Below are 22,972 nucleotides of genomic sequence, written 5' to 3'. Positions count from 1 at the left end.
CTTATAAAAATTTCATCATTATACAATCTGTCATTAGAAGAATCAAGGGTGAGCGAGCGTTTAGGCCTCCCGCGATTCCGACAATTGTATTGAATCTTGTAGTGAGTCAATCAGTCTGGTGTACACTCAGCATCCACACACGCCATTGCAAAATTTATAGCCTCTACACCATTGATTCAGTACAAGATTCACTCTACATGTGTGAAGCCGTTAAAAAACGCACCACATGATTTGCCGGCCCAACGTGAGGCATTTGGATACAGCACTACATGATTTGGCAAATCACCCTACATATGTGAGGCGAGTAAAATACAGCTTCACATGATTTGCCGGCCCAACGTGAGGCATTTAAATACAGCATTACATCACCCTACGTGTATTGTCCTATCCTTGGAGGTGAGAGTGACTCCCCCAGGAAGAGCTTCACAATATATATTTAATTTTTAATGAATTATCAGAATTATTGTGGAAGCTCATATCTGGACCTATAGAGATTTTTATGAGACTGTATCCTATTAAAAACCACGACCTAATTTTTATAATTATATTAAAATATTTCATGCTCTACCGACTGATGCCAAGCAGGAGGCTAATCGTTATTTAAATATAAAAAATAACGTGACACACTTCAATTCCGTCCTTACAAAAACAATATTTGAATATGATTTGTATTAAATGAGCGCTGCTATCCAGAGATTATCAGTTTGGTGTAAGGGTAAGCATTCCTGACCGGCAATTAGGAGGTACTGGGTTCGATTCCCGGGCTGACAAATAATTTTTGAATAGTAGCGCTCATCGACTTTCCATCTAGCTGTTTACCGTGTGGTCAATATTTGCAGTAGCAGACGTCTTCAGGGCGAATTACAGCATTTAATTTGGATTTTCGTTTAATGATAATAATATAGAATATGATTACATTCATCTATTAAATTCTCTCCTATCTCATTTCAGTTGACATTTTTCATTCTAGTCAATTTGAATTTCCTTCCAGGATTTTCTCACTTATCCAACCGTTCGCTTCTCATTCTCTCCGTTTCAGAATGCCAGTCGGTCATCCAATTATTAATGATCCAACATGGAAATCATTTTGAACTAACAATTTCCGATGTCATATAATGGTCTAAGCTGCCATGGCTGGTTTCCTCATGTCAGTCGTTTTTACGTTGAAAGGGACTTTATTGTAGTCTTTCTTATAGCCTACCGAGAACGGAGACGACGCGTCCGATTCTTCTGACAATACCCTTGTCACTGGCCGACACGATAACTGCTGATAACTTCCCCTATACAGCACAGCACAGCACAGCACCTCTCACCAATACCTTGCTCTCTGCTGATACCTCTCACATTTTCCTTTTCTGGCTCCGGAAAAGAAATCGGACTGACACCTCGATTGGAAATCAGAAGCTAGGCCTACTCTTGAGTTCACCACTTTCTGACAATGGCTTTCACACACGGGGCCTGCAGCTCTCACTTGGTAGACAATGCTTGTCTGATGGAATGGAAGCCCGCTCGCTCTTTGACACACCACTTCGCACTAACGATTCACGTTAACAAAATCTTCTCCAATTTGTTTTTTCTTCCTGCAGCACAAGTTTCTATCTAGCTCGATCTCCATTGCGGAAATATTGTACAGCTTCTAAAGTGAAATCTGTATAATAGCTTTGAATTGGTCACTGAAGTAATTTTAGTTATACTCCCAAATATTGGTTAACAATAAATTTTACTACACATTATTCCTGAATTCTTCTTATTACAGTTACAGTGCATTATATTAGCCAACCTTTTTTCTTTTTCCTTGTTCATTTTCTCTTATTCCCGAAGTTTGCGTTCTGTTAGTTTACTGCAGTAGTTTTGCGTTTCTCATTTTATTTCTGCCTCCAATATTGTTTATTGAATAGACAGATGTAATTTCTAAGAACATAACAATGAGTAACTTGTTGTGTCATTGAATTTATGAATATTCTTCTACACGCCCCTTGAAATACTCCACATACGAGATCGTAAAATCAAGGAAATTGACTGAATTTCCAGACTATTGATTTCTCACCTACCACATTATATAATATTGTCTTGAAATATTGTGGAAAAATATAATAATCGATCCAGTATTGATGATTTGTGCAGTGGAAACAGACTTGAAGATGCCTTGTTCAGAACTTCAAGTGACAGCTAATGCTATCTATATTCATGATTTTCTGACTACAAAGTACGAGTATTATCAATTAGCTGTGTCTATCGTTTTCTAATGATAGAACATAACAGGAACACTCACACCACATGAATATTGTATATTCAGAGATAAAGTATGCGCTCAGAGCTGTAGAATGTCGTTATTATACAAATTATATTGTCGATACATGTCCATATCATTTTATCAAGAAAGCGGATAGTAACATTAAAGCCAAAACCCCGGATATCGGGGCTTACTTATAATTTTGAAGTTAAACCAGATTCAGTTTCATCACTGACAAAAAGTATAGATCGAATCATAATCTACAACTCATAACTTATTGAAAAAATCACCTTTTAAATTATCGACCTCCATCCATGGTTTAATTCAAACTGCAATTACTCTACAATATCAGCCCAACATTTCGTTAATGAGAAAACCAGCTACGTTGCTGGTTTTTCAATCAACTAACCGCAAAACCACAAACAATCACTCCCTCAGTTCTCTCTCCAACTCACACATTACCTGTTCAAATCACTTCCCTATTTATTTCCCCCTCCTTACACTGAAATATAAATCTCGCTGTCTTACTCCTCTTTTTCTCTATTTTATTCGTTCCCAGTAGGTGCTTGATTTGTGCAGCGGTTCATTGAAGTTACTAACGTGTTAGTCTCCTCTACATCTTGCATTGTAGTCTCCCTCTGGGTCCTCCTCACCTTCATTCAGACTCACTCACTCACACAAGCACAGAGCACCTATTCACACTGAACGCAGCCAAAACTTTCGCTTGCTTGCCAATCGATTGCTGCTCGAATTTTCCCAGCTCACAGACCACCCTGCACATGTAGTTCCTCTTCTCCGGTTACACCAAAATTAAGGCTTCCGCTCAATTTGACAAATTAGAAAATGACGAGCCTGCACATGTCCTTTCGGAAAAGTGTAATTAATTACACAAGACGAACAAGATGAACGAGCTAGCAAACTTCCAGAGTACCCCCACTACTTGGCCACCCGCTACAAGACTCAATGATCGCTACCTACACATCAATAAAAAAGTATGAGAGTTAGCCATGGAATACTTAGAAGTAGAATTTTAATCAGGGTTCAATGCAGTTGAAAATCAGTGCTATATCTATGATATGATATTTGTATGGAGTGGAATTTATTAAACAAAAAATGAGGAGTCTCAACGAGGGATGATTCAGTGTCCTTGATTCATTATCACATTCATTTTAGAAGACGGGAAGTATGACTATTGAAGGTTGATCAAGAAGGTTGGGGTTTGTTCGTAAAAGTTTTGTTAGAATCTATTGAAGTTGTCTATTGAAGATTGATCAAGAAGGTTGGGGGTTGTTCGTAAAAGTTTTGTTAGAATCTATTGAAGTTGTCTATTGAAGATTGATCAAGAAGGTTGGGATTTGTTCGTAAAAGTTTTGTTAGAATCTATGGAAGTTGTCTATTGAAGATTAATCAAGAAGGTTGGGGTTTGTTCGTAAAAGTTTTTTTAGAATCTATTGATGTTGTCTATTGAAGATTGATCAAGAAGGTTGGGGTTTGTTCGTAAAAGTTTTTTTTTGAAATCTATTGAAGTTGTCTATTGAAGATTGATCAAGAAGGTTGGGATTTGTTCGTGAAAGTTTTGTTAGAATCTATTGAAGTTGTCTATTGAAGATTGATCGAGAAGGTTGGGGTTTGTTCGTGAAAGTTTTGTTAGAATCTATTGAAGTTGTCTATTGAAGATTGATCAAGAAGGTTGGGGTTTGTTCGTAAAAGTTTTTTTAGAATCTATTGAAGTTGTCTATTGAAGATTGATCAAGAAGGTTGGGGTTTGTTCGTAAAAGTTTTGTTAGAATCTATTGAAGTTGTCTATTGACGATTGATCAAGAAGGTTGGGGTTTGTTCGTAAAAGTTTTTTTAGAATCTATTGAAGTTGTCTATTGAAGATTGATCAAGAAGGTTGGGGTTTGTTCGTAAAAGTTTTGTTAGAATCTATTGAAGTTGTCTATTGACGATTGATCAAGAAGGTTGGGGTTTGTTTGTAAAAGTTTTTTTAGAATCTATTGAAGTTGTCTATTGAAGATTGATCAAGAAGGTTGGGGTTTGTTCGTAAAAGTTTTTTAGAATCTATTGAAGTTGTCTATTGAAGATTGATCAAGAAGGTTAGGGTTTGTTCGTAAAAGTTTTTTTAGAATCTTCGTAGGAAATAATTATAATGAGTAGCAAAATATTTTAATGAGCCCACCTGAATCTGTAGGCTCATTATCTCTCATCATCACTTTCATTACCCAAGCACAAGAAGATAGCTCATTTGATCATCATATTCAGCAAAAAAATGTATAAACGGGAATAATTATCATAGAACAAATTTTTGACATACTACCTTCATTCAACATGTGAAGTTGTGAATTGTAAATCCTTCACAGATAATACGACGTTTCTGATATTTATAAGAGCAGTCTCTAAATTCCCTCTTTTGGGAATAATTTCACAAAAAATTAAGGCCGTCTGGCTCGCAAAATTACTGGGTTCAAACCTCAGCTCTAGCTCAGTGGTAGATACATGAATTTTATAAATATAAATAATCACCATAAGGTTCAAGGACCGGTGATTGATAATTCTTACCGCTGCTTCTGTGAAGTTCTTGGAGAATACCAGTGAGAAAATTAAAAGAATATTTGATGACTGATTATCAGTAACCATGTACCACTAGAGAATGATAAGGACCAACTATAGTTGTTTCTAGTTGATTCTTAAAACGCTCGTCGTGAATACAAGTATTCACCAATATACCCTTCCAAAATTCCTTAGAACTTACAACGCCAGTTCTTGAAGCTCTCTGGATCCTTATATGATATAACTGGAACTTTATTAATATAATTTCTTAATATACTTATTCTGGTAGATGAGATGAATATCATCAAAGGATGATAAATATTGAGTGCTCTGAATAAGATTAATATTACTTGATTCAATAATTTTAAGTGCTGCTAAATATTTGTTGGTATTAAAACAGCTCAAACTGTATATCACGAGATGAGTTAGGATATAATAAAAAATTCTATGAGTTTGTATGCTGACATAAAACACAAAATATATTCCCATAAAAAATATGTGCATAAAATATTCGATATATCTATAATTCACTTAAATAATCTATTTCAAAAATCTGAATAATTATCACAGGCTTTGCTAATATTCACAATAGTGAGTTTCAAATTCATAAATATATTATATTTAATACTGATACCTATACTTCCAATCAATACAAAATTCTGCAAACAAAAACCTGTTCGGTCTATAAGTTTGATATGATATACTTTGTTCAATTAACAAAATTATAATTAATAAATTAATATTCAAACATGAGATCTCAGGGATTTATATGAATTCGGGCTGTGCATGGAAGTAAGCTTCCTACATATATTAAATAAATTTATAAAATGTTCTTATGAACTATGTGATATTATTCAACACGTGGTGACCTTTATTTAATTCAAGTTAATTTGAATAGCGCTTTTTTATTAATTACCCCACTGAACGTAGAAAAAACGAGCTCGTTTGACTTAACACTCACTGAACTGAAGTTCTAGATGGTCTCGTGGATTGAATAATTATTTCCAATAATTAATTAGGTAGGCTCCTTTTCATCACTGCTGGGCTAACGCGTGATCCAGATTTTTATAAGTTTCTTTCGAATTAAAGATATTTTTCTGGGAATCTTTACAAATTACGAACTCTTTGACAGCACTGAGTTCACAGATAATTGACATTTAATACAAATACTTTACATTAAAAAAGGGTTTGGCTTAATAGTTTTAAAATTTTTAAAAAGAGGAAGAAAGAACCCTAAACTCCATGTGCATCCTCTCAGGTCGGGATCTTAAGCCAGAAGAAGGAGGTTTTCAGAAAAATTTGTCTCTTCCACGAATAATTCAGTAAGCTACTCTCTGATTGGCCTTCAATTTAATAAACTCAATGCAATTGGTTGCCTTGGGAATCAGGGCTTCCTCGGCTTTATAATAGAAAAAATTAACTAAAAAAGAGTTTTTATACAAATGTATGGAGTGTTTATCTTAAATTGATTTCATAAATAAATCCTAACATGCGATGTTAATACATTTAGTTTTTATATGAGTTTTGTATAGGCCTACTCTTGATTTATCATGCTTTTCTAGATTATAATAAATATTTATACAGAAATAATGGGTGTTCGTATTTCTACACATCGACTTCCTTTAGTATACATAATATATCCTTTATGAGTAAATTTTATATAATTCAACCTGTTATACTGGTTGATCGAATAATCAGCTGATTCGTTCAGTATTGATTCCAATAATTATCGATTTATTCAAGATCGACTAATTCTTTTCAAAATGTAAACAAATAATTCTAACCTCAATGTTCATGCATTTTATTTTTTATAATCCGCCAATAATAAGTATGCCGCTTTATAATATTTTTTTTGATCTTACCAATGGGTTCTCATAATTATTAAATCACAATTATACATGTTTTCCTATCGTTTTTGATAACGCTATTACTCCCAATCACTAATGATACTTGATTTAAGTTGATTTATCCTTTGAGTAGGTCTAACCTTCTTTCCAATTTTATAGTTCTATTACATTTCATTGGTTCATTTTAAAATATTTGGTGGTTTTAAATTACCACGTGACACAATACGCCCTCTGATTTCTGATTTAAAACGACAATTCGAGAATATAATATAATTTTATGATCCAGTTGGTTTTGGATCAGAAATCATACATGTTACAAAGTCTGTTAATGAATCTACTGAGAATTCTACCTCCTAACAATTCGACAACATATACAACAATAAATTAATTCAATTCAAATACATATGCCTTACATCGGCCAATCTCCTTCTATACACAATACACATATAAAAATTATCTCCTCCTCCATACACAATATAAACCTTTTTTCTAATCCACGCTCCGCCCTCAGGCCAGAAGCACATTTGAACGTTAGTGCAAAATCATTGCCAACCTAACAAACTGGTAATTCTCTGACTTGCAGAATATAATATTTTTTCTCCCTCGACATAGAACAGTGACTTGTACATTTTTATTTCATTCTCTTGCAGAATTTGGGCTTTGCTTTTATATAATGAATATTTTTAAAGGATAATCTTTGGTAAGTTTTATTAACAAGAACTTCTTATTCATCTGATACATTGAAACTTTGGCTTAATGCTTTTGGTGGTAACTATGCAGTTTGATCATTTGGCGGATAATTTTAGTGATTTTCTCAATTAGTTTACACATAAATAATAATAATATAATATTTCTATACTATCTCTACATACAATTCACATTTATATGACACTTGAGTTTTTTATTCGGGGTATCAACCTAGACAACTTAACAGGCACTGATCATTCTGGTTCTCGCAGTGAACAGCTGATCCTTGGATGTTTGGGTGGCTTCTATTTATTCAACTGTCGCCATTTTGATGCCTCTTTACGATATACAACGGTAAGCTGGCTTTTAAATTGGAAGTTATTTATTCACTTGTTTCATTAGTAAGAATGGTGTTAAAGATGGTTTCTAAATTTGTTCTTTCTTTATTTTCAGGTATGCTGGTCGAAATGAATACTCGTCTGCTAAATAAGTGTGTTGCCTGGCGTTCGTTTGGTACGTATTTGTTGACAGGTAGGGTCAGTGAATCCAAATATTATTGTTTACTTTCTTATCGCTTATTGTCTTGATAGTGTAGCTTGTGATTATAAGTATTGGGCTTTGATTCTGTAAATAATCTGGTGGTTTTGACGACCGGTTCTCCATCAGCTCTCTTATCCTGGATAGCCTAGAGTATTTACTTTGTTTATTTTGAATCATTCTGAGTTTCAGATTAGTTTTGAAAATTTTTGAATCAACCTTCTTAATATAAGATACGCCCACATTCCTCATTGCATTAATAATATTTTCTTTAGTTGCTATCACAGCCATAATAATAATAATATTCACGAAATAAATCAATGTATTTACCGTGTTTCTCACAACATAACCTTTCCATAAATAACAATCAGATACTCCCGTTTCCAATAAGCAATTCACTAATCCTTTCACATTTATTTCACACTTTTTACCATCCATTATTATATTTTCCACATGTTCTTTAACTGTCATCATAGTTATACCAATAATCATAGCAAAATAGATCAACCTACTTGTTAAGGACATAGCATAACCTCTTAGTAAGCAATAACTAGATATTCCTTCCTCTGATAAACAATTCCTTCTTTCTTTCAACTTTATCGCATGCCTTTCATCTTCCAATCACTTCCTATAATAATTCCTTTCATCAAAATCCAGGCCCGTATTCATTATTAAATCTCCATTTACTTTTGGCATATTCCTTTTATTTATCCTGTGGTTGCCATCACTACGGTAAGCTGCTTGCTTGAACCGTGTGTGCTTTGGGTGCATGTTGGTATCATTATCCACTTCATTCTGGTGCCGGTATTCCTCCCTGCATGTTGCCTTCTTTTCCTGGTTGCTTGGTTCCTGTGCCTCTTTTTTGTGGTGTTTGAATTTGGCATGCGGACGGTAACCTCTCTTCCGTGGCCTTCCCTGTTGTTTTCTCCGGTGGGCCTTACGGTGTTGGACTCTAGGGTTCACTCCAACGTCGTCCTGCCGGTCACACTTTCGGCTTGCCTTGGTGGTGGTTTGCTCCTTGAACCTAGTGTGCCGCGGGTGAATCCAACGATGCTTGGGTGGTGGCTGCTCAAACCGGGTAGGTTGTGGGGTTATTGCATGCTGGTACACAGGTTCGGTGCATGACTGTGGTTCATTATTTTTAGGCTTGGTTATTGGCAATTCTTTAATCATTTCTGTGTCAATGCTGTAAAGTATTTTCGGTGGTGGGCTGGTTACTAGTGGTAGTTCTTCGGGAGGGAATAACAGACTTAATATGGGTTGCTTTTTACAAACTGAATTTGATGCACGTTGGACTTCTTTATTTGGTGGCGGGCTAGTGCGGTGGTGGATTTGTTCTGGTGGTTGATTTACTGTAGGTTGTTGTTGGTCTGTTTTTATTGTGCATGCCACTGTATACGATGTATTTGCTCTATTGTTGTTCTGTTTATGATTGTCCTGATGTGTGAAATTTATATCCAGTCTATTATTTCCATTCCAATGATGTCTGTTATCATAATATGTTCCTTTGTGATACCGTTCACTGTCTCGGTATTGAAATCTGTTTCTGCAATTATTTTCAGTGTACTTTGCACTTTGTGCATTTGCTCTAGCATTTGCTATATGATTTTCATTATTATAGTTTTTCCTGAAGCTATTACTATTATGCTGAAGAGAAGGATTGTAGTCTCCTGCGCGATCGTTTACCTGACTGGATTCAGAAGTAACGGATTGGATACAGTGTAAATGTTCCATTAATTCTTTACAACTGGCAATCGAGGATACTGCTAGTGTCATGCGAACATTGAAAGGAAGCTTTTTTGATAATATATTTGCTAGTGATGCATCCGCCAAAGATTCGTCTAGTTGCGAATTTTTGCACATCATCTTAGCCACAAATTCAGTATATGACTGTCTGCCTCTATTATCATATGTGCATGATATAATCTCTGATAGTGCGTCCATCTGCTTACGTTTACTCCAATACTGCTGCAGGAATTGGGAGATGAAGTCCTCCAGGCTATTGATATCTCGCATCCGGCTCTGGAAGAACATCAGCGGCTCGCCGAGTAGTAGACTGGACAGTTGGAAACGCCATACTAACCAAGAGGTGGGTATCAATTCCTGAATGGCTTTTATTTGATCTATAAATGGTCTGGGTTGCATATGACGGTGGGAGTTATCGAATTTTCCAAGACTTTGAAAAAGTTGAATGCCGTTTACTACTTCAGTCGGTGTATAATGCATCAGATTGATTGGTATATTTTCCATATGGGTCTCTATTCTGGAGACTCGTTCTTCATTTGCGATCCATTTATCATTCATAATTTTCTTGTTTTTATTCACTTCATCGTACAATCCGGTGAGCTTCAATTGTTGTCCGCCTATGGCATTCTCTAACATGCCGTATCTCTCTCTTGATTGTGTCCCCTCCTCTCTTAGGTTTGCTATACTTGTTTGCACATTACTCTGCTCTTTAACCATCTCTATTATTTTCTTGTTATTTTCCTCTACTTTCGACTCTATCTCGCCCTTATTTTCTAACACCTTTTCCATGACAGTTCCCATGATAGTGGTGCCTAGCTCCTTCCCCAATACGTCCACCTGTTTTTCAACTTCCTTTGGTACGCCATCCAGCCGCTCATTTATTTGACAGGTGATGTCATCTATACGAGTTTCTAACTTTTTGATGACTGCAGATTGCGTATCTATCTTGATATCTATCATACTTCTCACTTCCTCCTTGAAGCTAGAAAATTTTTCATCCATAGTTTTGATACCTTCTTGTAAGACTTTGGTATTTTCCTCCATTTTATCTTCCATTTTTTCCACACTCCCTTGTACAGCTTTGGTATTTTCCTCCGCTTTATCCTGGATGGCTTTAGTGTTTTTATTTTGGCTTGCTAAGATTTGACTGAGTATGAGTTTGAGTTCGTTTGTAGAATCATTTGCTATAAGATTGGTAATATAACCGACTGAAGAGTCTAATGTGGTGTTGTGTTTTTCTAGGTTGGTGATTGCGGATGGCGGTTGATTGGCGATATTGGATGGCGATTGGGTAGCGGCATTCTCCGTTCCTTCGGCGACGCTTGGAGCGATCTGTGTAGACGCCGGCACCGGGTTGGACGCCCTCACTCCCTCATCTCTGCCAGCTGGATTCTCATCAGGATTTATTACCTCGACGACATTATCGATCTTAGTGGAAGACAAATGGGCCAGGTTTTGCGGGTCGAAATTGATGGAGCATATGCTGCCTCCTTCTCTCTCCCGTGGGGTCTCTGCGGCATTGTCCGGGGGTTGTTGGTCGGTCGGTGTCATAGTCACAGGGTTTTGGGGGTGGTCGCTAAAGTAAGAGATTTGCGAGTTAGCTGGCGACTGGTTCATGGTGACGTTATTATGTATTACTTCAAATAAATAGCCAAGTGTACTACCAAATTACCGGAATATTGAAATGGATTAAGTGATAGTGCCTATTCTTGATAAAATTGTGTGGTGTTAAAAATTTCAAGTGTCATGTACATATATTACGAAAAGACCTTCGAGTGATACAGGTACGCTTATCAACATAGATAGATTACGCTAATATAGTTCTTAAAATTTTAGGTAGGGTTTTATCTTCCTTACTAATAGCTATGCGATTATATTTCAAATAATCTATACCCCTGGTAAGCATACAATATCTAGATTCAAAAATCAAAATCAAATTTTTACTATAACTTTTATGGAAATTTCCATCCAATTTTTCCTCTATTATGAGAATTATGTTATCAAACTCGTGTGATACAGTTTGTCTGTATTTATGCAGCTTGAAAAATTTCAATTTGTAGAGCAACTCAATTATTTTAGCCAGAAACTTACTATAGATCATCAGATATATCTTGTTGAATCAACTTCAGATTATACTTCTTGCAGCTTTCAGTTTTATCAATAATTTCATTAATCATTGGTAGTAAGATTGAGTAGGTAAGCTTTTCATCACGCTCCACTGGTTGGGTGCCATTATGTGAAATGGTGCTTCCTGAGGGGTTATCTCTTATGATAGAGTCCCACGTTGTGGAGCCATTATGTGAAGTTGTGAATTGTAAATCCTTCACAGATAATACAACGTTTCTGATATTTATAAGAGCAGTCTCTAAATTCCCTCTTTTGCGAATAAATTCACAAAAAATTAAGGCCATCTGGCTCGCAAAATTACTGGGTTCAAACCTCAGCTCTAGCTCAGTGGTAGATACATGAATTTTATAAATATAAATAATCACCATAAGGTTCAAGGACCGGTGATTGATAATTCTTACCGCTGCTTCTGTGAAGTTCTTGGAGAATACCAGTGAGAAAATTAAAAGAATATTTGATGACTGATTATCAGTAACCATGTACCACTAGAGAATGATAAGGACCAACTATAGTTGTTTCTAGTTGATTCTTAAAACGCTCGTCGTGAATACAAGTATTCACCAATATACCCTTCCAAAATTCCTTAGAACTTACAACGCCAGTTCTTGAAGCTCTCTGGATCCTTATATGATATAACTGGAACTTTATTAATATAATTTCTTAATATACTTATTCTGGTAGATGAGATGAATATCATCAAAGGATGATAAATATTGAGTGCTCTGAATAAGATTAATATTACTTGATTCAATAATTTTAAGTGCTGCTAAATATTTGTTGGTATTAAAACAGCTCAAACTGTATATCACGAGATGAGTTAGGATATAATAAAAAATTCTATGAGTTTGTATGCTGACATAAAACACAAAAATATTCCCATAAAAAATATGTGCATAAAATATTCGATATATCTATAATTCACTTAAATAATCTATTTCAAAAATCTGAATAATTATCACAGGCTTTGCTAATATTCACAATAGTGAGTTTCAAATTCATAAATATATTATATTTAATACTGATACCTATACTTCCAATCAATACAAAATTCTGCAAACAAAAACCTGTTCGGTCTATAAGTTTGATATGATATACTTTGTTCAATTAACAAAATTATAATTAATAAATTAATATTCAAACATGAGATCTCAGGGATTTATATGAATTCGGGCTGTGCATGGAAGTAAGCTTCCTACATATATTAAATAAATTTATAAAATGTTCTTATGAACTATGTGATATTATTCAACACGTGGTGACCCTTTATTTAATTCAAGTTAATTTGAATAGCGCTTTTTTATTAATTACCCCACTGAACGTAGAAAAAACGAGCTCGTTTGACTTATCACTCACTGAACTGAAGTTCTAGATGGTCTCGTGGATTGAATTAATTATTTCCAATAATTAATTAGGTAGGCTCCTTTTCATCACTGCTGGGCTAACGCGTGATCCAGATTTTTATAAGTTTCTTTCGAATTAAAGATATTTTTCTGGGAATCTTTACAAATTACGAACTCTTTGACAGCACTGAGTTCACAGATAATTGACATTTAATACAAATACTTTACATTAAAAAAGGGTTTGGCTTAATAGTTTTAAAATTTTTAAAAAGAGGAAGAAAGAACCCTAAACTCCATGTGCATCCTCTCAGGTCGGGATCTTAAGCCAGAAGAAGGAGGTTTTCAGAAAAATTTGTCTCTTCCACGAATAATTCAGTAAGCTACTCTCTGATTGGCCTTCAATTTAATAAACTCAATGCAATTGGTTGCCTTGGGAATCAGGGCTTCCTCGGCTTTATAATAGAAAAAATTAACTAAAAAAGAGTTTTTATACAAATGTATGGAGTGTTTATCTTAAATTGATTTCATAAATAAATCCTAACATGCGATGTTAATACATTTAGTTTTTATATGAGTTTTGTATAGGCCTACTCTTGATTTATCATGCTTTTCTAGATTATAATAAATATTTATACAGAAATAATGGGTGTTCGTATTTCTACACATCGACTTCCTTTAGTATACATAATATATCCTTTATGAGTAAATTTTATATAATTCAACCTGTTATACTGGTTGATCGAATAATCAGCTGATTCGTTCAGTATTGATTCCAATAATTATCGATTTATTCAAGATCGACTAATTCTTTTCAAAATGTAAACAAATAATTCTAACCTCAATGTTCATGCATTTTATTTTTTATAATCCGCCAATAATAAGTATGCCGCTTTATAATATTTTTTTTGATCTTACCAATGGGTTCTCATAATTATTAAATCACAATTATACATGTTTTCCTATCGTTTTTGATAACGCTATTACTCCTAATCGCTAATGATACTTGATTTAAGTTGATTTATCCTTTGAGTAGGTCTAACCTTCTTTCCAATTTTATAGTTCTATTACATTTCATTGGTTCATTTTAAAATATTTGGTGGTTTTAAATTACCACGTGACAAACATAATAGGGTAGTTCAAAACATAATAACCTATAGAATCTTTAAGAATTTTGAGATATCACCCTGAGCAAATATAGCTGTTGAAGAACATATTCATACACGTATTCAAAATAGAATACAAACAGAAATTTATTCACAGACTGGCCTAGCCGATTGGTGAAAAGCATCGTAACTTCAGTCTTTCTCTCTTTGCCTAGTCGAATCCCACCAATATAAACATATTCATAGAATACAAACAGAATAAAATAAAATAGAATACAAACAGAAATTTATTCACAGACTGGCCTAGCCGATTGGTGAAAAGCATCGTAACTTCAGTCTTTCTCTCTTTGCCTAGTCGTGAGTTCGAATCCCACCAATATAAAGGCATAATTATTGTTTAATCACCTTTTCTCTAACCACACAAAAAAATTATGTGAAATCAATTGATATGATTTGAATAACAGTTTATCGAATGTCCTATTTCAATAGAAATATCTAAAGATATTTGGAAGATTTGGAAGAGAGCCTGGTTTGGAGAAACCTCCATTCAATTGTTCCGGAGCGCAAATAACAAAGTCATCATAGCAAATAATATGATCGCCAACGTTCGAAACGGACAGGCACCCTAAGAAGAAGAAGAAATGTTCTATAACAGTACTTTCATATCACAAGTTCAGTGCTCATCCATCACTGAAACATAATGAACCCAGCTTTATTTCTAATCCAGTGAGAAATGTTTACTCTTTGAAATATTGATATAATCTCATACATTACATTCCAAATACCATTTCTTCCTGAGAATATACACATGTTATCTCAGAAAAGGCAAGTACTGGACTGGACAGGACCGTATCAAGAGAGATAGGCTACCATATCCTCTTTCTATAACTTCACAGCTTCTCATGACTTTGTGAGCTTCTCGGAACGATGACATATGTCACCATAGATTTCACAAGGATATCATGTAATATTGCATCAGTATATTTTCGAATCCATGCAGTCCTATTTAAAAATAATTTGTCTAGAAAGTAGTTAGTATGCAACTTATATTCATCAACATCGCTCCATCAGGATCCGTTTTAAAAATAGTGTACATAAAAACTAGGTTGAAAAATAATACACCAGTTTTGCCGTTTTAGCAAAAAATTTAAACTCAATAAATCAACAACTGTATTTAATCTGGTCATGACAAGTTTTGTTCATCATATCAAATCAAGATTATACTAGTTCAGACCACAAACATCATTATGTAACTCTGTTCATCACACCACGTCTGTTTCTGTAGAATATTAATACAACACAAATCCATTAGCAACTCAAACGGCAACCTAAAAGATGTAGCTGTCCACTGTCCACACTAAAATTACTATGTCCGCAAACTAAGAACATAGCAGAGGGGATTCTGTGCTGCGTATCTCATATATTGTGATAGAAAGCTATGTTTGATGTTGAGGATCTGAAGACCTATTTTATCCTCATACAACAATATTGAGTAACAATATTCGACACTGTTTGATAAACAACAGTTATCCATTAGAGAGATTCTTGATTATAACATCTATGTCTAATGTCATCAATTCTGTAAAATCAATAATGTTCGGTTGTAAAATTTTCTCATGTGAAATCAATAATAACAAAATCAAATCAATTATGTGATCATTCTTTGATACTTCTACAATTTCATTATTTTTCAACACATCAAGACAACCTATCAAATTAATTGATTTGAATATGACAATTTTTCAAGTCATATTGATTTGATAGTCTGACACAATTGATTCAGTAATATTCATATTATGGACTAGCCAGTGTTTTACTATGGGCATTGAAATGTAACGAAAAACGATAACTTCAGTAACGAGCTATGGCTTTTCTTGAGGTAAAAAACGTTTGAAATCAGGAAGAGCACCTTTACAGATACAAAAACACTCTCCACTTAGTAGAACTATCGATACATAAGTAATGTTTGGGATTGAATAAAATGGTTATGCTAACAAATATAGATAACAGGCGAAATGGAACGAATTCATGACAGGGATACCCCACCAATAAAAGTCATAAAAAAATATTGTGATAATTATTATATTATTAAGGAGAGAATTTCTGCTCAGGATGATAACTATTTCACTTTCTCTATTGCAGACATTCTCTTCGAACGAAACACAGGTGATGCTGAAGAACGTCTCGACGCCATTCTCAGGTCGTTACAGTTGCGAAGTATCGGCTGATGCCCCTTCATTCCACACGGCTTTGGTCTCCGGTGAAATGACTGTTGTCGGTGAGTGAAAAGTAAAATATCATAATTTTTCTCACTCTCTCCATCCTTATTAAATAACAAACAATTATACTTTGTTAAGTTCTATTATTGCCTATTACTATTCTGCCTAGCTAGAGGGCTAAAATATACAGTATATATAATATTTCAATAATAACGGGTTTTATTGAAATTGTACCTATTTGAAATGAATGAATTGACATTGGAAATGTTTCTCATTCATCAACAATCTTCTCACAATGAAGTAGGAAAAGCCTGAATCTTCGAAGAATCTTCTTCCAAATCTAAAGTCTCTCCAATCTATAATCATCCCAGCTTGATACCTCTTTCAAGAAGTTTCTAGGAATTCTTAAATAATTCTAATAAACTCACTCACATTCTGGAATCAAAACTCAATATTTTCTCTACTGAATCATTTTTTAATAAATCTTGACACCAGAAGTAATTTGAATGTTTAGAGGGGGGAGGCGAAATTCGTGATCTGAGTCGCATATATTATATAGGCTACTTTGTGGATCCACTTTTATTTCCAAAGAATGCTCTTGAAATGTGTCCCTGAATTTTCCAAATTTTCACTTTAATCAATTTTTTGCTCCAAATACCAATTTGTCTTATTGATACTAAACTATTTCGAGCATAGAACTTCGTTGAGCTGAGTGCCGAGAAGCTGAATTCTATCACCGATGTAATCCAGCGATTCACAAAGCAAACTCTTTGAACGGCTTTATTTTTTCCGGATAAGCTGTAGTAGTTAGTATACCTGTACTTATCGATTGTTGGAGAGGAAATTGAAGATAATGGTGGTGCGAGGAGGATGCTGCTGCCGCGGGCTTTTGCCGATATCCGCTTTTTCAATTAGTGACTACGGCACCCTTCCTGGCCTGCTGACAGTTCGGCTAAGCGCTAGCGCCACCTGCACTACGAAGCGCCAAGCTGTACGATTCTGATTCCAAATCCACCGAGGGTCAAACAGAAAGAAGCTACGTAGCAATGCTACTGTGTTATATACTTGAACTATAATCTGGACTGAAACTTGACTACCTTAACTTTATTAACATTAGCTTTAGTACGCTCTGCACTAATGAGTGAGTTAATGAAACAGTTCGTTTGATGAACAAAACATCAATTAACCATATAAATTGCTCATTAATCAAGTCGAATAAAGTTAAGGAATGAACTGGAGAAATGGGTTGACTTCGCAGTCATGCTGTTAAACTGTCGCTCAGATAAGTTCATATTCATGTGCCTGTTCTGCCCGTTGGGCAGGTAAAACCATTCGAGTTCGGAACCCTCCCAGACCTGCTGTTTCACTTGTTTCTCATCTTCATCTTTCCCATTTTTCACGGACAATCTTTAGTGGACATCACTCAGGGGGAGAAATAACTAAAGAATCTGTATGTGTATACTGAGTACATTTAATTGTTGAAATTATTCACATTAATACTGAGTTGAATAAGAATAATAATAAGAATCTTTATTATCATAGACATTGTTAACAATGCATTGATAAACGTCAAAAATAGGTACCAGATATTACATAATACATTTAATACATACAAATAGTAGTAGCCTACAAATATTTGGTCTAGTGAATTACATAAAATTCTTGGATGGTATTTTAACTTCCAGCTTTCAGTATAGTTTTTAATTTCCTTTTGAAGAATGTAAGAGGCAGTGCCTTAATTTCTAGTGGTAATGAATTGTATAGTTTAACAGATGTGTACAGAAGATTTTTTTGTAAAGTTGTGAGCCTGAACTGTTGAACTCTGATATTATTCCAATTTCTGGTTTCATATACATGAAAGTCACTATTTAATTTTTAAAAAATCCAAATTACTATGTACATAACTAACACAGAATAATACATACAGAGAATAGACAGTTAATACTCCCAAATTTGAAAAGAAAGGTTTACAGTTAGTCCTCTTATCAACATTACAAATCAATCTAATTGCTTTCTTTTGGATTATAAATATTTTTGAGACATGAGTACTAGAATATTTTTGAGACATGAGTACTAGAGCCCCATCATAGTATACCATAGGACAGTAAACTTTGTATTTGAGAGAAATACACATTTAATAATAAATTAATATCTACAGTAAACTTTTACCTTCTCAGCAAGTAGAGTCCCTTTGTTATTTTTTCACTTATTAACTCTGCATGTGGTTGCCAATTAAGTTTGGGATCAAGAACAATACCTAGAAATTTAAAAGGTGCAGTCCCTACTTCATTGTTTGAATTTCTATTGTAGGTGAACATAATTTCAGAAATTTTCTCTAGGTTCAATGATAGATTATTTACTAGCACACCAATCATTAAGGAGTAGAGAGCTATCAACTAGATAATTTCGTACACCTGCTTTGGATTTACAAATCCCTGATGAGATATATATATATATATTAGATCTTTAATTGTATGAGATCTATATTAGTCAGCCTTATTGATGTAGTGAGAGCTGAGATGTCCACTAACTGGCACATTTTCACTAATCTCCTCATCTTTTTCAATGAAAAAGTTGTTAAATGAATCAGCATTGTTATCATCATGTGAATCAATAGCTTTGTTGTTGACATTTGTAACAATTTTAACTACCTTCCATGCAGCTTGAGTTTTATTTTTGGCTACAGTAGTAATAACTGATTTACAGTTATTATGATGAACTCTTTCAATAAACAAACAACAATTAACTAAAACTGGATCTGTAGGTTCCATTCGTAAGTGTTTGATATCAATGAAAATAAAGTTGCTGTATAAACTAACCAAAATGGAGTATCTGGCCACTAAAAACGGGTGCCTGTTTCGTGAGTTAGTTTACTCCGCCGTCTCTTTAGAGTATAGACTACAAGCTTAACATGAATCAGTGTAAACCGTGGTTTGCGGCTCATCCCGTAAACGTAGACTGTACAAAAGGATTCTACACTAAAAAATAGCGCCAATATACAATTAATTTATTCACATCCAAGTAAATAATAGCTACAGTCAACTTATTACATTACCTTACTTCTTTACTAGTTGACAATTAACATTAACTTATAACGGTACGGCAGTAACCTATCAGTCGGCTAATTGAAGATCAAGAATAAATTATTTCCTTTATTCTTGAGTGAACTTTTTATTCAGAGCAAAAATGACACTGTATTTTAATTTTTAAAACAAAATTGTTCATTAATCATGGATATGCACAAATTATGTAGGCTACTATAATTTTACTATAGTAAACCACACAAAAATAGTCTGATGGAAATATGAACAGATGAGTGTATCGTTGCCAAATAAGAGTTAATCAACGTTGTACTCAGTTGATTATTATTGATAATTTGTTATACACCTAAAGAATTAGCAACGTGCGAACAGAAGATCAATGCCACTAAACAACTGTGCAATGATAAACAAATTTGGAGTCATTGATACGTCATATATACAATAGAAAAATGTTATAGATATACAGGAACGCTGACGAGCTGAAATCTTCAACATATTTACCTGACCGTTCTGTTCGTAATTTTACTATAGTAAACCGCACAAAAATAGTCTGATGGAAACACTAATAAACAATTGAATGTGGGGAACTGTTCATACTACCAAACATCAAATACGACATCCCCTATTTATACAGTGCAGCATCATATATACAAATTGAATGTAATATCAATTATTTGAGGTTGATGAAGTACTTGCCACTGCATGTTATGTGGTGATTGCAATTACTGAGTCACAATAAAGCACTCCCATCGTAGCCTCGTATCCAATAACTTGGTAATTTCGATGGCTATCGCCAGCAAACCACCATTCCAGCATCATATAATTAAATCAAACAATCGAAATATTGTCAACGATAAAATGTAACATCAATTCTGTACTAGCAGTACTTCAACATAGATAGTGCAGTGCTCATAATGATTATCCTCTTTCGATGTTATATTCTTTAATCCAGCTTGTGTGAGAACACTGCTATAACATTCTATTCATGGTAAATTTCTCATCTATCTTATGCTCCTCAATATTCAAATTAACTGTATTATTCTACCAATATTTCACCCTGATCATTTGTTTGCTCTATTCCGTTTAACACTTTCAACTTTGAATTTTTCTCTATTCCCGTTTATTTTCTACTTTCTCTGCTTTCTTATTCTCCTTCACTAGATCCGCCATTCTCTGTGATAATGTCTCTCATGACTCACCTCCTCATAAACTCCTTTTCTACTCTCCCTCATTATTTCTCTACTACTACAACGTTCAATGTTTCTGGGATTTGAAGATAATAGAATCATTTTTCAAAATCTATCCGATACCATATGCCTCTCCACTACTTTTCAAAATCAATTCATTGTTCCTGTCTCTCGTCGTTTTCCAGTTTTTCCTGTGTCTTCTTCAACAATCTGAAGAATCTTTAGAAATTATTATTTTGTATTGTAGGCCTAAAGGAAGTAAGTTTTCACAAGTTAACAAATAATGTAATTTACAGTATCGTTATATTCTTATTTCGTAAGAGATTTTGTCAGAAAAAATGCAGAACTTAGATGGTATAATTGAAGTACCAATTTTTTGACATTCTGTTAGTATTTGAAACAATACCAGACAACTTGAGGGAAAAATTGTCGTGCCATTCATCCGAAACGGTCCCAGTTGTGCATCATCATCAAAAGTGGAGACAGGATTCCAATCTGCCTCGCAGAGTAAAGGCGAGAAGCTTCCAGACACAAGGCTGGAACTAACCGCCCTGAATTTGGGCGCTTTGAATATCGACTATGCCCATTATTCTGCAATCTACATGAAGCAAACTTGCTGGAGGCCACAGGCCAGCCATTATGGGGGTCCTTTCAAGTAGACAGCCTACAAGTACAGAGGCAAGGGCACTATGCAGGCTAAACGGCTGTTCTATGATTGAGTTTCCCTTCGGGCCAGTTGGCGAGAGAACCTCGCCACAAAGCCGTCAGGGAGAACTTGTAATTGATAATAATGCACTCTTCCAATTGTTATTGTTATTATTATAGTCTCCACAAGGATCAATTCATTGGGATTTGTGGGTTTATCAATTTGTCGCCTAAACAGGTAGCAGCTTCCTCTCCTGCACTCCATTATCGTCGAATATATATGTTCCACTTACCAATAACCTTGTATTTTTCCTAATTGATTGAAAATATCGCTTTGAAGATTGAGTGAATGTCATAGAATCCGACTTGGAGGTATTCACTTATTTATTTTATTGCAAAAAAGCATAGATTAGGAGCGGAAAACTATGGATACCTTCTGTACTCCCCCATTTCTCCCCCAAATTAAGATAACAATGAAAAGGTCCGGATTAGGGTTATGATCCCACTCTTCTGATATTGATTATAAGCATGTTATGGGGATATTCATAATGTGATACTTCTCATTCTTCGTATAATTTCATCCCAACAAGCAGAAAGTTATTCAACATTTGAGAAGTGCTATTCTAGAACTATTCCAAATAACCTTGCATTTTGATAAAACTATTCCTAGATTGGTTTAATGAATAAGAATGAATTTCATCCTATATCAGAATAAAAACAAGAGCCAGATGAACCTCCATTAGTTTGGACTCTTCAAGTTACATGAATTTTTAAATACACTCGGGTTGGAGATTTATACTTTAAGCTCACAGACGAACAGTGTGATAATGAATCATTTAGGAGAGACAGATAATGGGGACCATTGAACTTGAATCATTCCAATCGAACCCAATTCACAGTGGATTCAATTGCATCAACTACTGTACTTCGAAACTTGTCTCCACTTCTGTTCAACTTCCTCACTGAATCGATGAAAACTCGCTAATTCAATTATCGATTCCGTCGAAAGTCTTTCAATATCGACAATTCACAGTTGTCCAGGGGATGGACGAAAGTTATCCATGGTGTTGAGTTGAGCTCTGGGCTCATAAAGGCTCGTAGAAAATCCTGTTTTCCTAGTAGACCGACTCTCACTAGCCTAGCATCGGCACTCAGCAACTAATCTACTAATGTTCAAGTTTGGCGACAGTTCCTAGCAGTGCGATTATTCCAAGCCACACCAGTCAGACAGCTTACCAGCTTTGCACAGCGCCAGTCACGTGATTATCAATGGCTGCTTTGCCTACCACTACTCCACTTACCAATTGGTTCAAGCGGCGTTCCATCCCATGCATTTATCCAACCGACGAAAATTGCCTGTATCTATTTGATCAACTACTACTAGACCGTGTTTCGACTACGAGAAATCGGCAGCATTCAATGGAAGCTCTAACAGGATATCAAATATAATTTGTAGCTGTGAGACCAAAATTTTCGCAAGCCTGAAATCAAAGTCAAGTTAAGTAAAGTCAAAAATAGTATTGAATTATTGACACAGAAATGATTGACGTAGAAACTATAAAACTATGTTTATCCTTCTGAATTTGAATGACTAGTTGGGAACACCCTCAAGCTCTAGTTAAATTTTTTCCAATAAAAACTTCAGGTAACAAAAGAACAAAGATCAATGGAAATATACTAGACTGAATAGTTGTTTACATTGTCTTATAA

General features: G+C 34.7%; 1 protein-coding gene across 1 annotated transcript in view; it reads left to right on the top strand.

Annotated features, from left to right (window-relative positions):
• The window catches only part of LOC111060039 (cell adhesion molecule 2), a 172,317-nt gene that overhangs the window by 133,414 nt on the left and 15,931 nt on the right, over positions 1-22,972 (top strand). The window contains exon 4 of the mRNA XM_039427969.1: positions 16,313-16,448. Within this exon, the coding sequence (XP_039283903.1) occupies positions 16,313-16,448 (136 nt within the window). The remainder of the gene's footprint in view (positions 1-16,312; positions 16,449-22,972) is intronic.

Source organism: Nilaparvata lugens, chromosome 5 (genome assembly GCF_014356525.2).
Source record: "Nilaparvata lugens isolate BPH chromosome 5, ASM1435652v1, whole genome shotgun sequence".
NCBI lineage: Eukaryota > Metazoa > Arthropoda > Insecta > Hemiptera > Delphacidae > Nilaparvata > Nilaparvata lugens.
The sequence above is the reverse complement of the archived record's forward strand: the minus strand, read 5'-3'. Positions and strand labels throughout refer to the sequence as shown.